Below are 16,267 nucleotides of genomic sequence, written 5' to 3'. Positions count from 1 at the left end.
AAAGCCTCAAGGATGACTGCATGGAGACTTCATCCCTGCATTAACTTCATATTAAGCAAACATGTCAGCTTCTTAAACAGAAACAATGAGTTAGAAACCACCTCATGACATTTTAATTAACATACAATCTCAAAGAAACATACAAAAAGTCCCTCTTTTAAATCCACATTTGGGAGGGTACTTAAAGAGGTGTGTGAACATATTCACCTTAAATTCAATCAAACGTTAGGGATTAAAACGAAAGGCAATTGCAATATCCTCCTCACATGTTTTGAATGGAGAATAAAATACCTGCAGCACTTGAAAAACCAGTCCATGACACAGAATGGTATGGAGCTCCTCCTGCTGGGGAGAAACCAATAATTCACCAGTCACCTGACCAAAAAATATCGACACGACGTCAAAATCAAAAATGATGTAACTAAGCTTATAAATAGAATCTAAACTATTATTGATACACTCGTGCTATTAGATAAAAAAAAAAAAAATGTAGCAGAAACCACACAAGGGTTCTCCTCATCCAGGCTACTCGACTTTTATTTTGAAATGACTTGGGTTACACCGGAAGTGAAACCAGCCATTCGAAACGAAGCAGAGCTGCTGCAGGATGAGGATGTGAGGACAAAGATTGCACCTGAGCGAAAACAAACACTGATAGTCGACGAGTAGCTGTCTAATAAAACCACTGGTTCAGCTTCTTTTAAATTAATCAAACGCAACACTTGTTTTTTCCCCCTTGCCAGCTATGTTTTATAGAAACAATGACAAATCCAGCAGAGACTGTCTCGTAGCAGCGACAATGCTCAGGCCTGTCACAACCGGCTATTGCAGATTTTCTCCATCACAGCAATGACTATGGATGTCAGAGCAGTTCTGGAGTTCGCCACCGTCACCAGGGGTCTGTCACTGGTTCTGCAGGTAAGTTTGAGTCAAATTGGAAATTGTGACATCAGCCTAATCTTGTTTATGGCTCAGCTTTAGCTCATTTCTCCTGCTGTCTAAGTCACCTTGGCAATGTAATGTCTCTGAGTGGTGGCTGATAAATAGTACCCAGGGGAATAAATACTGTATATGGAAAGCAGGTCACAGACATAGTGACTGTTCACCTCTGTGCTTTGTTTCTCTGTATAACAAAGCTGTATGATGGCAGGATTTATATTAATATTGTTAAATATTCCTCCTCAGGCTGTCTTCAATGCTGTCATCCCTGATCATGATGCTGAAGCGTTCAGGCCCCCAAGGACAGAGGAGCCTCTGTACTTGGACCCTGCGGTGGACTGGCTGTTGGGTGGCCTCTCTCACTGGGACGCCGAGCATTTCCTCTTCATCGCTGAGAGAGGATACCTTTACGAGCACAACTTTGCTTTCTTCCCCCTCCTGCCCGTCATCCTCCGAGGCCTGGCAGAGACGCTGCTGTGGCCCCTGAGCAGCTGGCTGAGCGTGCGGGGCCGTTTGCTGGTGGCCGTGGCTCTGGGGAACAGTGCCCTCTTCCTGCTGAGTGCAGTGGCCTTGTATGCGCTGAGTAGGATAGTCCTCCAGGACAGACGCCTCGCTCTGCTCTCCAGCCTGCTCTATTGCATCACACCTGCCAATGTGTTCATGACAGCTGGATACTCGGAGAGCCTGTTTGCCGCGCTGACATTTGGCGGTCTGTTCCTCCTGGAGAAAGGATTCACCTTCAGAGCTTGCCTGGCCCTCAGTATAGCCACTGCAGCACGATCCAATGGACTTGTTAACATAGGATTTCTACTTTACCTTCCATCGCTGCACGCTATTTGCCAGATTCGTGTATATCGTACAACGAAAAAAGGCCACAGTAAAGTTTTCCACTATTTTTGGGCGATCGTCCGTCTCCTGCTCACCTCCCTCTTGGGAACTGCAATCATTGCCCTTCCTTTCTGTGCTTTCCAGTACTACGGGTACAGGACGTTTTGCACACCGTCCGTCTCCCTGGAACGGATCCCTCCTGCTCTTCTGTCTCTGGCTGAACTGAAGGGCTATCGGGTTCCAGATGAAAATGGTCCACCGCCCCTCTGGTGCATGAGACCCCTCCCCCTGCTTTATTCTCATATCCAGGATGTTTATTGGGATGTGGGCTTCCTCCGCTACTTTGAGCTGAAGCAGATACCAAACTTCGTTCTGGCTCTACCCATGGCCACTCTCGGCATAATGGCAGCTTATGCATACTTCCAAGCCAATCCAGAACTGTGTCTGAGACTCGGACTTTGGGAGACAGGTGCAAGTAAAGGACTCGACAAACCCCCACCGGGATTGTTCAACTCCAGAGTGTTTGTTTATATTGTTCATTCAACAGTACTTCTGGTGTTTGGAACATTGTGCATGCATGTGCAGGTAAGTCAATTATATATATATATAACCACCTTCTTGTGGAACTTTTTTTCCCACACATCTGTGTGTGGGGAACAACTGTTTATTTCCACTCATTCCTATTTTGAATCTACATTTCTAGGTTCTAACCAGATTCATGGCCTCCTCGTCTCCCGTGCCTTTCTGGATAAGTGCTCACCTGCTCCTCCTCAATGAACCACTTCTTCATCGAAGGAAAACATCAAATCCCAACGTACAGCTACAGACACATTCCAGAAACGGATGCAAGCACAAACCTCAAAACCCCATTGTTGCACTGCTGCCACACTTTAAAAGCTGTTCTTCTACCACACAGAGCATCCTGGGATACTTCCTCTCTTACTGGGTGCTGGGCCTGGCACTGCATTGTAACTTCTTGCCATGGACATGATTAAGAGATTTCACTCTGACCTTTAAATGCAATATGTCTTTGTAGGACTGGGCGATGTACACCATGTGTTAAATCATACACACAGGTGTCTTTTAAAGAACATCATCAATAGTCCATTTTTGTTATTCCAGTCATTTTACATTTTTCATTGCAATAGCATCACAAAGGACATAATTGCATACAGGAATGCAGCATTGTGTCAATATTACGTTTAATTAATTAAAAAAATATGAATGCACTTATGTCTGTTTAGGTAATTTTAATCCAAGGCAAAGAAAAGAAAAAAATCTTATATTATAATTATTTTGCTCAGTCCTACATAGAATTTACTGACACTATTACATTATTTCATTGTTGATGCTGATATACTCATGCAAATGACAACCGATTTGAGCATCTCAGTTAAATGTCTTTCAGAACAAACTAACAAAATGAACAATATTTCTGAAACTTAGTTGAACACTGTTTAGTTGTAAATATTGGGAAGACTGTGGTTGAACTTGAAAAACGGATATTTAAATTTCTTGCTGAGGTCTTGCTGAAGTTTAATATTTATTTAATCTATAATTTAATATAGCACTGCATGTTTGGAAAACTTATTCCAAGTTATAGTTTGGGAATATTTGAATGTGAATGAAAAAATAAAAGTTTTGTTGCTGTAAAATAATCTTCAATTTAGTTTTTATTTTCATGTAAAGGTAAACTTGAAGCATTAATGTAAAACTGCTATATTGTGTTTTGTTTTGCACTGACAAGTTTACTCTTGAAGTTAAGATTAAACTAACTGTGATAAATCCAAACAACATAAGTGAAATTATGTAAACCGTTTTCAGTGTTTATGGTTTATTTTACAGTACAGACATGTCAAGTCTGAAGTTACCCCTAATGTTTACAGAGATCTATTTATAACCACTAGAGGCTGCTGTTACTCCTGAAACAACTTAGTTGAGTGCTCTGTGCACTTAACCTTATATCAAAACCTGTCTGTTGCTCTTGGAAAACAGGGAAAAAATGGATAAAGAGGAAGGCAATATAGACACTCTAATATTAAGAACAAGTGATGACTATTTAAAAAGCCTTTATTGCTGTGAATAAATCATTTTAACAGCCAACATGTTTCCAAACCTGTAGGTCTTTGTAGGCAATTTACCAAACAGACAAATTATTATGGCCTCACCTATACAGTAGGTAATCACATGATCCGGATAATAACATGTCAGGTGAAACCAATTGAAAATTAAAACACGAAACAACATGAGATAAAGGCCACGTTCCAAATTAAATACTTTTTATTTTTAGTACACAATGCAGCTGTTGCATGCAGTAGCCTATGTATTCAATTGGGACATATTACTTCATAATATTGCACCTTGAGCCTTGCAAAGGCTACAGAATGAAAGGTGCAGTTTGTAGGATTTAGTGGCATCTAAGTGTGAGGCTCCAGATTGCATCTACAGTCAGGTCCATAAATATTTGGACATTGACACAATTTTCATCATTTTGGCTCTGTACACAACCACAAGGGATTTGAAATGACACAATCAAGATGTGCTTTGAGTGCAGACGTTAAGCTTTGATTTGAGGGTATTTACATCCAAATCAGGTAAACACTGTAGCAATTACAACAAATTATATACATGGTCCCCCCTTTTGAAGGGACCAAAAGTAATTGGACAAAGTAACATAATCATAAATCAAATTGTCACTTTTAATATTTGGTTGCAAATCCTTCGCAGTCAATGACAGCCTGAAGTCTTTCCTTTCCAAGCTTGTTAGAGAACTACATTGGCCTTCATGTAACGCAAAACAACAATTCTTAGTTTCCGGTGATCATACACTAATGAAAACAAAGTTATGGATATTATATTCCATTTCTGACAATAAACCCCCTAAATCCTAAACACTGTTCCTTTCAGAGCCTGAGTGATGGCCATAATTCCAAATCACTTAAGCAGACTCTAATAAATGATCATGCTTAAACAAACAAAAGCTCAACAGATGAACCCCTCTACCCTTTCCCCACTCATTAGTTCCAAAAGTGGGATTAACTCAACTCTTTCCAGCAGGACAAGGTTGGAAACACACTGAATAATGTTACAGTTGACATGCACACAGAACACTGGCCTTGGAGTCAAACACTTCAAACAGTGAGGCTGTCACCTGTTAAGCATCACAGACCCAGAAAGCACTCACCATGGTAACAAGGGCTTTGTGGTTCACTCTCAGCAGCTCTTGTATGGTTGGTAGAAAGCCAGGGTTATTAAATGCTCTGGAGAATCTGTCCATGCAGAGACATGTGGCAAAAGTTCAGCCTGTAGATCTTTACAGACTTATGAACCAACAATGGAAAGAGTAATAAGTAAGAACAGATTATATACCAGTGGGATGAGTCTGCAGACATCACTGCATTTACCAATTTGCTAATTACAATGTGTGGGCCTGACTAGCAATTTGGGGTCCAGTGTCTTGTCCAAGGACACTTAGTCGTGTGGCTTTTAAGAGCTGAGCCTCCTATGTCTTAACCAACTCAAATGTCGTATAGTTTATTGGTAAATGTCATGTCAACTACATCTCTTTCTATCAGACCAAAACAAAGACTGGAAACAGCACCCAGGCACAGAAAAGAGAAAATCAAAATAAATATTAACCAAGAAACATAATCAATAATAACAAGCAAATGATAAAAAATAAATAAAAAATGATGCTCAATTTCAGATGACACCAAACCAATGACAAAATCCACCTGCCTCATAAGTGTGTATCCGTGTGAAGCACCACGTATGTCAGATCTGCTCTGAACAGATTGAATAATTTATGATTTAAACAAATTACCACAGATTAACTGGGAGTCTATACAATATTGTCAACATCCTGTAAAATACCCTCTATGTATAATCTCCCCCTCAAAAACACTGAGGATATTCTGTAGGACAGCCTATATAATGGTAGCTACTGCCCTTAACAAGAGCAACAAACAAAAGCAAGATATGTTACATATGCATGCATGCAATGAATAGTCATATTTTCGATATGGGCTTTAAATAATCAATGTACAGTACCAGTCTAAAGTTTGGACACACCTTCTCATTCAACTACTTTGAAGAATCTAAAATATAAAACATATTCTGGTTTGTTGAGCATTTGTTTGTTTACCACATAATTCCACATGTGTTCCTTCATAGTTTGGATGTCTTCAATGTTAATCTACAATGTAGAAAAAAAAAAAATAAAGAAAAACCATTGAATGAGAAGGTGTGTCCAAACTTTTGACTGGTACTGTATATTTTATAAATATTAACTTTGCCTCATCTTTAAAAAGTATGGGGAGATTTTACAAAATTCTTTATTCTTTATCACTATTACTGAACTATGACAGGATTTTTCTGGGAAAGGGCAAATATAATAAATCTATTCATCATCCTCACCAAATTCTATAAACATAAATGTAAGTTTACAAGCCAAAGACCCCTTTTTAGTGTTTTTTTTATTGTAAATACAGTACCAGTCAAAAGTTTGTTCACACCTTCTCATTCAACTACTTTGAAGAATCTAAAATATAAAACATATTCTGGTTTGTTGAGCATTTGTTTGTTTACCACATAATTCCATATGTGTTCCTTCATAGTTTGGATAAGATAAGATAAGATAAGATAAGATAATCCTTTATTAGTCCCGCAGCGGGAAATTTGCAGGCTTACAGCAGCATAGAGTTAAAGTGCACACAAGAGACATAGTAAAGAAAGACAAGATAAAAATAAAAAATGAAAAATAAAAAATAAAAATAAAAAAACAAGTATTATAAATAAGCAATAAAAACAGTAGAAAAACAAAATAACTGAAATATAATATTTACAGAAGAAAAAAACTATTTTAACTATTATTGCTTTTTTCTGTCTTCAATATTAATCTACAATGTAGAAAAAAATAAAAAATAAAAAATAAAGAAAAACCATTGAATGAGAAGGTGTGTCCAAACTTTTTGTTACTGTTACTGTATATATATATATATATATATATATATATAGCATATATATATATATATATATATATATACAGTAACCAGTCAAAAGTTTGGACACACCTTCTCATTCAACTACTTTGAAGAATCTAAAATATAAAACATATTCTGGTTTGTTGAGCATTTGTTTGTTTACCACATAATTCCATATGTGTTCCTTCATAGTTTGGATGTCTCAATATTAATCTACAATGTAGAAAAAAATAAAAAAATAAAAATAAAGAAAAACATTGAATGAGAAGGTGTGTCCAAACTTTTGACTGGTTACAATATATATATACAGTAACCAGTCAAAAGTGTGGACACACCTTCTCATTCAACTACTTTGAAGAATCTAAAATATAAAACAATAAGACATAGAAAAAAAGAAAAATAAAGAAAAATAAAGAAAAACCATTGAATGAGAAGGTGTGTCCACTGGTTACTGTATGTCAACACAGCACCTGGAGCTACAAATCACCAGCGTGCTTACGTTCTGCGTGCATACGTCATCATCCACCTCATGACGTACATGGGCTGACGGCATTAAAAAAAAAAAAAAAAAAAAAAAAAAAAAAAAAAAAAAAAAAGGAAACGTGAACTCCCCTTTAGAAGCTCAAGCAAAAAAAAACCCGTCTGTCGCTGCTGAGTTTACAGTAAAGACGTACTAGTGTAGTTACACATGGCTTTAATGTAACTCTAGAAGATGGTAGTTCAACTTAAGCCAACTTTGAAGCGGAGGAGACAGCGCCTGCTGGTCCGCTAGCTAGCTAGCTAGCCAGCTAGCGTTAGCATCCAGGATGAGAGTACAGCCTCTGGAGAAATGAGAGTTTTGTGAGTGCCTTTGTCCAACACTGTGTTTTACGTTTACACGATGAAGAACTGCGAGTACCAGCAGATAGACCCGAGGGCTCTGTCGGTGCTGCCCTCGTCAAACTCGCAGAACCACGCCGAGAACAACGCGCAGCGGTCGGGGAGGAAATGGGAAGTGTTCCCGGGGAAGAACCGGTTCTTCTGCGACGGCCGGATCATCGTGGCCAGACAGAGCGGTGTCCTTCCGCTGACACTGGGCCTGATTGTTGTCACTTGTGGCCTTTTCTTTGCATTCGAGTGAGTAACTAGACGTGGTGTTTTGGTGTTTTGTTACAGGGTGTGTGTGTGTGTGTGTGTGTGTGTGTGTGTGTGTGTGTGTACTCCGATATTAAAGAACCAATTGAAAACTGTGTTTATAAAAGCTGAAACATAACCTCTAGTAATTCTAGTTAAGAGATGAAGAGTGAGGCCCTTTACAAACTGGAGTGTGTGTGTGTGTGTGTGTGTGTGTGTGTGTGTGTGTGTGTGTGTGTGTGTGATTGGAAATATTTAAGAGACTGAAACTGCCCAGGCTGAAAACTCACCTCTTCAAGAAGTACTACCTTGAGCCTTCCTTGTAGCACTTATTGCATTCGTATTAGTTGTTGCATTTACTGTATTCATATTTGTTTACTGCACTTATCCTATTCGTAGTAGTTTGTAGCACTTATTGTATTCGTATTAGTTTGTTGCAATTATTGTTTTCGTAGTAATTTGCCTCTGCACTATACTTTTGCTCTGGTTTATGCTTTAAGATGCTTGTTTAAGAAAGGAGATGCACTTATGACTTCTGGTGACTAGTAGTTCTCTTGAATACCTATGTTGAATACACTTATTGTATTTGTATTAGTTTATTGCACTTATCCTATTCGTAGTAGTTTGTAGCACTTATTATATTCGTATTAGTCTGTTGCAATTATTGTTTTCGTAGTAATTTGCCTCTGCACTATACTTTTGCTCTGGTTTATGCTTTAAGATGCTTGTTTAAGAAAGGAGATGCACTTATGACTTCTGGTGACTAGTAGTTCTCTTGAATACCTATGTTGAATACACTTCCTGTAAGTCGCTTTGGATAAAAGCGTCTGCTAAATGACTGTAATGTAATGTAATGTAATGAAACACACTTTTTTTCCTTCACAGTTGCCCTTTCCTAGTGGAGCATCTGACTGTCTTTATACCTGTGATCGGTGGGGCTCTTTTCTTGTTCGTGGTCATCTCCCTGCTGAGAACCAGCTTTACAGACCCAGGCATCTTACCTAGGGCCACCCCGGATGAAGCAGCAGACGTCGAGAAGCAGATAGGTAAGGCACACCCCTTGAATCACATACTCGCCATGGAACAGATGGGGTTAAAGAGCTTTGCCATATGGGGGGGGGGAGGGATCTCTGAGGGACATGTTTGTTTTTGAACTAGCGACCAAGACCTAATCAGCTTACTCTGTTGTGGTTGAAGAACACAAAAGCCAGACATATCTTTATTTGTGTTTTTTAATTATTCCTTTATTATATCAATAGACTGCTCATTGGGTGAACATCAAATGTGAAAGTCTCAGTGAGAGTCTCTCCCGTTGTACTTCTCTATTTTAAGATACCTCAGGATCTTCTACGTATCGCCCCCCTCCGCGAACCAAGGAGATCCTCATCAACCAGCAGGTGGTAAAGCTCAAATACTGCTTCACTTGTAAAATGTTCCGCCCTCCTCGGACCTCCCACTGCAGCCTCTGTGACAACTGTGTGGGTAAGTTACCACTTATCCCAACTGCACTAATTAAACTTGACAACTTAATATCATTGCCAAGAGGAACATACCAGACTGTTTGGCTGGTATGGTTTCCAGTTTGCGTCATGCAGCGATGTGTTATGTTAAACCACTGATCTGTCTGGAAGGTGCAACGCTGAAATGAAACAAATCAAAAAGATACAACTATAAAACCGAACTCTTGGACTCCAAATTAGTTTACTGCCTGACAACTTTTACCAAATCTTAGATTAAGCTTAAATTCACTTTAAGAGTATTAATGCAAGTTTTTTTTTTTAAATAAAAGTGAACAGTTCTGTATGTGCAGGTTCGAGGCAGTTTGTCATATAGTGGGTGGCTTAAAAGACATTAAGTCATCGTTTGACAAAACGGAGCCAAATGTGGATTACAGCAAGATCAAACCATTAAATAATCACACCTGAGTGTTGTTTTACGACAGACTTGTAAACATATATTTTTATCTGGGACGGCAAATCATAATTTGATAAAAAAAATCATATCAATTCCAGGGTAAGAGTGATTTTGTTTTATAGTATTGAATATACATACAATAACATGTTGCGTATTAAACCTTACTACTTTTGTACTTTATAACTAATATAAACATGCCTCTAATCTCTATGTTTACTGTTTTTTTTCCCCCCTTCAGAACGATTTGATCACCACTGCCCGTGGGTGGGGAACTGTGTGGGCAAACGCAATTACCGTTTTTTCTACAGCTTCATCATCTCTCTGTCTTTTCTGACATCATTCATATTTGGCTGTGTCGTCACGCACATCACCCTGCGTAAGTATTCTCACTACGTATGAAGACACAAATGCACTCAGTAGTTGTATGATGTACCTGTCATGTTATCAGAAATCACTTTCACATTACTTTGTTTCTGATTTGTCCTTTTCTTTCCAGGTTCTCAAGAAGGTAACAGCCTTATTCAAGTCATTCAAGAGAGCCCTGCAAGATATCCTTTTGTATATATCACATTTTCACATAATCAACCTGTTTATCTGATCAATGACATATTTTAAAATTTGCGTCTTTTTAGTGCCACGTCACACTGTTGACAAGGCATTTCCTTCTGGTCCTTGGCCTAAGCCCATGCCTTAATAGGATCAGAGAGTTAGCGTCCAGCAAAGCAGTGCTTTTAGGCACATGGCTTTCCAGCAGAAGGTTTGCTGCCTCATGTCCTCATGAGATGATGTTGGGGGCTTGACAAATATAGACTGCATGACTACAGAGTGCTTCGATTTGTTATTCACAGACATGCGTGTGGGCTTATTTCCTCATGGTCCCATGATATGCATGACATCATGTCATCTTTTCAGAGTCAGTGTGTGTCTTTCTGAATTCAGAAAGAATACATAGACTGTTTTCCTTACTAGTTATCTCACAGAGCAGATGATCTAATTAGATCGCTTAGCCTTTTGAATTTTCTGTGAACATTTAAGGCCTTAATGGCTTTTTCAGCCGATATACAAATCAAATACAATTTGCAACATGTCCACTGGTGTCAAACAAATGTAACACTAGTGAGTTACTGCCTGAAAGCTTAGAAAAAAGAAAATATTTTATGTAGCAACAACATGCTAGTGGGGAGACCCTGTTCGCTTTACTCAAATGTTGACCTCAGTACAATTTTTAAAAACAAAACAACAACTTGTCTTTTACTTGAGTAATTCCAATTTTCTCAAATCTAATATTATATTGGAAAAGGGTATGCTGTGATATGAAGTGGTTGTGCGTTATTTGTAGTACTATAGCTTCAGAGTTCATGTTAATATCAGCCATGTGTTATTGTCTATATTACAGTAAATTAATGTCATTGAGACATAAGATAGCTGAAGAACCTCTTATAGATGTTGTGCCTTGTGCAGAAAGAAAGTATCTCATCAGTTTTATTTGTCTCAAATAATCATTGGTAATGGTGATTATTATTATTATTATTATTATTATTATTATTATTATTATTATTATCATGCCTTGACTCTTCTGCGCGCACTGTGGTGGAGTTGGTGATTTGTTTCTTCTCCATCTGGTCTGTTCTGGGCCTCTCGGGCTTCCACACGTACTTGGTAGCCTCCAACCTCACAACAAATGAGGATGTAAGTACTCGTATGTGACACAGTTAAGTTCATGACTATTACAATAGACTTTATGCACTAACTGACTGCGTTCTCTATTTATTCACTGTGCAGATAAAGGGCTCCTGGTCAAGTAAAAGGTGTACCGAGGAGTCTGGGAACCCGTACAGTTACAATAATATTATAACCAACTGCTGTGTGACGTTATGTGGCCCAATGCCCCCAAGGTGAGTAAAGCTGTCTCCATCCCATAAGCTGAGACTTTAGCCCACACACTTTTTTTTTTTTTTTTTGGTGTGTTATCTTTGATAATGGCATCATGTACAGTCAATGTTAACGTGCATCCTAACTTGATCCTCTGGTCTGTTTTCTAGTCTGATTGACAGAAGAGGTTTCCTGTCTCTCGTTGAGGCGATCCCTGCTGCGTCGGCCGCGGACATAGAGCTGCCTCCCTTTCCGGCCAAGAATGACGCCAACATGGTAGGATGAACCAGCTTGTGGTCCCTCCCCTAATCCTGACTGTCCCATAGACTGTCCCATGTGATGTTAGGCTGCCCCCCCTGTGTGCTTTCCTACTCTGTGTATCCACTTCTTCATCCTCCAGACTTCCAATTTGAGTCCCTCACGTTGAGTGGCCGACCTGAAGGAGTTTGAATCCGCGCCCAGCGTCATAAAAGTTGTGCATTTTATATGTATTGTGTATGAAAACAAAAAGCAGTGCATGTGTTTTTTTCATTGTGAATGGCCTACGAGGTAGTCTCTGACTGGACTGAAACAACAGGACTCTGGCTCAGCCTACGATGGATTGGAACTGACATAAAATATAAAGCCAAATATTCACAGAAATGATTAAGTTAGACAATTACTACTGCTGAAGAGGTCATTTACACTATGCAGCATGCTGAAACAACACTGCTGTGAACAAAATGTCTTGTAAGCCACCCGTAACTCTGTTTGGCATCACTGAGCAGTTAAAAATGCATAAAAGTGGTCAGAGTTTGAGGAGTTTTTACAGGTAGAAATGTAACCGTTTGTTGAGGGGGTTTATGAGTTTCTGAGTCACCCGGTCAGACTGTTGCAGATATATCATGGTCAGATTGTGCTGTGGGTCAGTAAACGTGGATTTTTTTGCACCTTTTTAATGTTTGCCTTGAATTCAACATGTTGCTGTATCGTCCTCCTTGTTACTGTACTACAGGGTTTGCTTGTATGTTGTGTTAAAGATGTGGGCACCCAAAATACTTCATTACTGCCTTTTTTAGTAGAGCATGCTAATGGTTTTAGATCATACTTTGTATTTGATTTATCAGAGCTTTATCACGGATCATTTGTCACATGTCTTGAATACATTTGTCATTCAATATGGTCAGCATATCATGTCTTATATATATCATTAGCTTTATTTTCTTAAATCCACTTACATTTTATTTTACCATATTTTATTTACCTAAAAAGTGTTCTTTTATGTGTTAAATAAACAATATTTTTGTATTTTTGAGATCTTGGTCTCTGTTTTGAATTTACTTTGCCTTTTCATTTTTTTCAAGTCTTCATGTGCCTGACTGCAGATTTTAGGAAGTTGTATTTTATTTTCAGCAGGTATATATATAAGTGAACATATGGATTTATTTATTATGAACATTTTGTTTTGTATGCCTTTTAACTTAATTGCTAGATGAACGACCTGACACTCAAGTGTTGTACTGTATCCATTCCACCCCGCTAGGAGGAGAACTGTCAAGATTTTGCTTTGTCCTGCACAGCCTGAAGGGCACAGCTGCATGTAGACGGTCGATGGTAAGAGTAGGGCTTAAAGTTAACCAATCACAACATCTCTTCACTTGCAATTTACCGTCTTTTTTTCACAACTTAGTTTGTGTTTAGGTTTGAAAAATCACTGTCATCTTGTCTTTTTTTTTTTTTCTTTTCTAAGATATTGTATTGCTTTGCATAAATGCAGTTGGGACAGATTTTGTGATTGGTGTTGAAGGGTGCGCTGCCTCACTTGTAAATGTGCATGCTTCACTTCCATTCATCCTCCTGTCATTAACATTCGCTCGCTCACTTTTTGAAGACTGATGAACTTTCTCTTCTCATCTCTGTACTTGGCTGAGAGGTTTCTTTCTCATTTGTGTGGGGTGTTTAGTGCATGCATGGTGGTGCACGCAAATACGAGTCTGCATAAACCGGATCTCCCGCCAGAAGAAACGGGAATCCGCTTCTTCACATGTCAATGTTCACCTGTGCATTGTCTGCATCTAACACCCTTCTTCCATGTTCACCATTTGAGTCTTTTAAAAAAATCATCAGTACTATCATGGCTTTCACTGTCTTTGAGTTCTAAACTAATCATTTTAATCACCCTGCAAAGATTTCTAGACATGTTTGCTGTATTTACGTCGCCTCTCACACTTTCATAACGCAAACTAATGCATGGCCCGTTTTCTTGACTTCTCTATTCTCTCCACTTCTCACAGTGCACTCAGAGCACCAAGGATGTGCTGGAAAGGATGGTCCACTCATTTGACTCTCATAGCCTGTGCCCCCCTGGAGCTCCAAAGACCACCCCTCTGGGCGTAGAGGTTTCCAGCACGGCATCGCCTCCCACGGAGCCTTCCCCCTCCGCTGGCTGCTTCCGGCTGCACGCCCGCCAGCCTGTGGCTGCTCCATGCCCCCCGCTCAGCAGGAGCAGCAAGAGGAGGGACTCGCTACACTCCAGCAACCCAGCCTTCCGCCTGGCTTCTCCCTCCCCGTCGTTGAGCCGCACTACGTTGATTCTAGGCGATGCACCTGACGTTGGCTTTATCCCGCGACCTTGAGTACACCCAGTAACCATAAGAGAACAGGAGGAGTCGCTCGTTGTCGCTTTTGCATAGTGGTGGTCATGCTGTGTGTTGCCGTTTGGTATCTCAAGATCTGATGAGTTGATTAAGCATTACCTGGAGGTTTTTTTGTTTTTTATGTTCTGTGAGTTTTATCAACAATGTCCTACCATACTATACGTGTCCTTCAGGATGAAGGTAAATCTTAGTAATACTTTGAAGCACAATATAGAGATATTTTTTTAACACCTTTTTATTAAGACACCCAGAACATGCCTCCACACCTTTCCACTAAACCTCAAGCCATACGTCACAGCCGCAGTGTTTAAGTTCTTGCTGATATATTATGCAAACAGGTCTTTAAATCCTGGAACACGTACAGAAAGACTAGATTTACTGAACTGGCATGAATAGCATTCGCACTGAATAGTGAGCCATTTCAGAATTATCAACTCCAAAGTTGGCCTTACATCATGTCCCATCATTTCTTGTCATATTGACCTACATCATCCCAATGTCATCTGGTGTAACCAGCTTGACAGTATTCAGATTAATGAGTTTGAAGAGGGAGCGCAAGGTGCAGTTTTTATTTAATTTCAGTGTTTGCTTGCTGTATTTTGTAGTCAGTTCTGCATGTTGTGTATATCAGAGGCTCTTTAGCTATATGGTACATATATTGAGGTGTATCACTCTAGGAGACTAACATTGAAACAGGTAAAAGTGACTGAATTTGTCCAGATATTTTTAACGTATGACTGGGTACTTGTGATGAAAGAATTTCTCTCTATATTTTATAATTTCCATATTTTTCTTGCTTTCTTATTTGTTGGGTGTCAAACCCAAGTATTTAGATCAAAATCAAATTTGCTGCTGCCCACCAAGGCTTGGATTGCAGTATTGATCTCTGACACACTGTTTCCTATTAATGTGCTTTACTGGGATGCTTTCAGTGAGCTTCTGTTTTTTGTTTTACATGCTCATTGTCATGGCCGTGACCTTTTTGTCTTCTTGCTGGATGAAACTTAACCCTCTGTCTGTGTTGGGGGAGTACAATAATAGTAAACGGCAGCAGGTAGTTTGTGCCACCAGGGGGCAGCATGTGAATACAGATTGCAGCCCGGTCAGAGGACAGTTTAGTTACATGACAACCATTAGACGAAAGGCCTTTTGATGTATTATTATTATTTTTTGTAATGGAGCGTTGAAGCTGTACATAGGTTGTGAGTTTGTGAAGAACCACGTTGCCATAGTCAGTGGGTCGTTCATTTATCACTCTGCATCAAGACCCATAGGTTGTGTAGACATTTGACATTTACAAGCAGTGCTTGTATGAACAAACTTGTTTGTTTGTATTTTGTAGGATGTAACAGTGGAACTGTATCACATGGTCAATAAAAATGATCACCTGTGTTGATTTTGGCATTTAATTCTGATAATGTTTTTATTTTTATTTCAACAAAAAAGACTTACCATGCAGCGGTTTACTAATTACATAGAAAAACTCTGGGCTCACTTTATTTAAACTACAATGACTTTAAACAGACCAATGTCAAACTATAACTTTGTACAATCAGTGATGTTTGTCTTCATCCTTTCTGACAGCTCAATGTTAAAAAAAAAAAAAAGAAAAGGGTTGGATGTTGACCACATGTGTTCAGACGGGACAAGATCCTGCAATGAAAAGGGCCTGCAGTGTGGACAGACAGACAGGGAGGAGTGGTGAGAAATATGTGCCTGGATTTATCCATGATAGGTTCACAAGGTAACAAAGCTGTCTGTTCAATGTACAGGTCATGTACAGAATAATAGTATTCACCAAAAGGCAAAAAAAAAAGTGAAACACTCCCCCACCTTATAAGATTAAGTCTTTTAGACTGTGGCACGGAGATTTTTTTTCTCGCTTTTAAGTGTAAATAGGAATATCATCAGTGTGGTGAATTATTTCCTTGGCGCTGCTGGCGACCGGATGTTTATTCTGTACTCTGAGCTATACTTTTTAAG

The 16,267-nt window shown here is 39.2% G+C and overlaps 2 protein-coding genes across 4 annotated transcripts; both read left to right on the top strand.

Annotated features, from left to right (window-relative positions):
• The first annotated feature begins 574 nt into the window (after window positions 1–574).
• pigv (phosphatidylinositol glycan anchor biosynthesis, class V) lies at window positions 575–3,387 on the top strand. 2 transcript variants are annotated; one of them, XM_054622300.1, is made up of 4 exons: window positions 575–615; window positions 744–918; window positions 1,186–2,352; window positions 2,471–3,387. In XM_054622300.1, exons 2-4 carry the CDS (start codon window positions 850–852, stop codon window positions 2,756–2,758), a joined length of 1,524 nt encoding a protein of 507 aa, XP_054478275.1. In that variant the 5' UTR covers window positions 575–615; window positions 744–849; the 3' UTR covers window positions 2,759–3,387. The 2 variants fall into 2 exon arrangements, with proteins under 2 accessions (XP_054478275.1, XP_054478274.1); XM_054622299.1 differs by having other exon boundaries at window positions 582–918.
• Window positions 3,388–7,352: 3,965 nt separating this feature from the next.
• On the top strand, window positions 7,353–15,681 carry zdhhc18a (zinc finger DHHC-type palmitoyltransferase 18a). 2 transcript variants are annotated; one of them, XM_054622311.1, is made up of 10 exons: window positions 7,353–7,865; window positions 8,748–8,908; window positions 9,195–9,344; window positions 10,015–10,152; window positions 10,273–10,324; window positions 11,363–11,465; window positions 11,559–11,671; window positions 11,819–11,924; window positions 13,171–13,241; window positions 13,922–14,012. In XM_054622311.1, exons 1-9 carry the CDS (start codon window positions 7,630–7,632, stop codon window positions 13,210–13,212), a joined length of 1,101 nt encoding a protein of 366 aa, XP_054478286.1. In that variant the 5' UTR covers window positions 7,353–7,629; the 3' UTR covers window positions 13,213–13,241; window positions 13,922–14,012. The 2 variants fall into 2 exon arrangements, with proteins under 2 accessions (XP_054478286.1, XP_054478285.1); XM_054622310.1 differs by lacking the exon at window positions 13,171–13,241 and having other exon boundaries at window positions 13,922–15,681.
• The last annotated feature ends 586 nt before the right edge of the window (window positions 15,682–16,267 follow it).

The sequence above is a fragment of the Anoplopoma fimbria genome, chromosome 20 (genome assembly GCF_027596085.1).
Source record: "Anoplopoma fimbria isolate UVic2021 breed Golden Eagle Sablefish chromosome 20, Afim_UVic_2022, whole genome shotgun sequence".
In the NCBI taxonomy this organism is placed as follows: domain Eukaryota; kingdom Metazoa; phylum Chordata; class Actinopteri; order Perciformes; family Anoplopomatidae; genus Anoplopoma; species Anoplopoma fimbria.
Note: the sequence above shows the minus strand (reverse complement) of the source record. Positions and strands in the feature narration are given on the sequence as shown.

Coding starts and splice junctions, on each gene's coding strand:
- pigv (XM_054622300.1), top strand. CDS start 850: ATGACTATGGATGTCAGAGCAGTTCTGGAGTTCGCCACCGTCACCAGG. Junction 919..1,185: donor GTCTGTCACTGGTTCTGCAG/GTAAGTTTGAGT, acceptor ATTCCTCCTCAG/GCTGTCTTCAATGCTGTCAT. Junction 2,353..2,470: donor CATTGTGCATGCATGTGCAG/GTAAGTCAATTA, acceptor CTACATTTCTAG/GTTCTAACCAGATTCATGGC.
- zdhhc18a (XM_054622310.1), top strand. CDS start 7,630: ATGAAGAACTGCGAGTACCAGCAGATAGACCCGAGGGCTCTGTCGGTG. Junction 9,345..10,014: donor CCTCTGTGACAACTGTGTGG/GTAAGTTACCAC, acceptor TCCCCCCTTCAG/AACGATTTGATCACCACTGC. Junction 11,466..11,558: donor ACCTCACAACAAATGAGGAT/GTAAGTACTCGT, acceptor TTCACTGTGCAG/ATAAAGGGCTCCTGGTCAAG.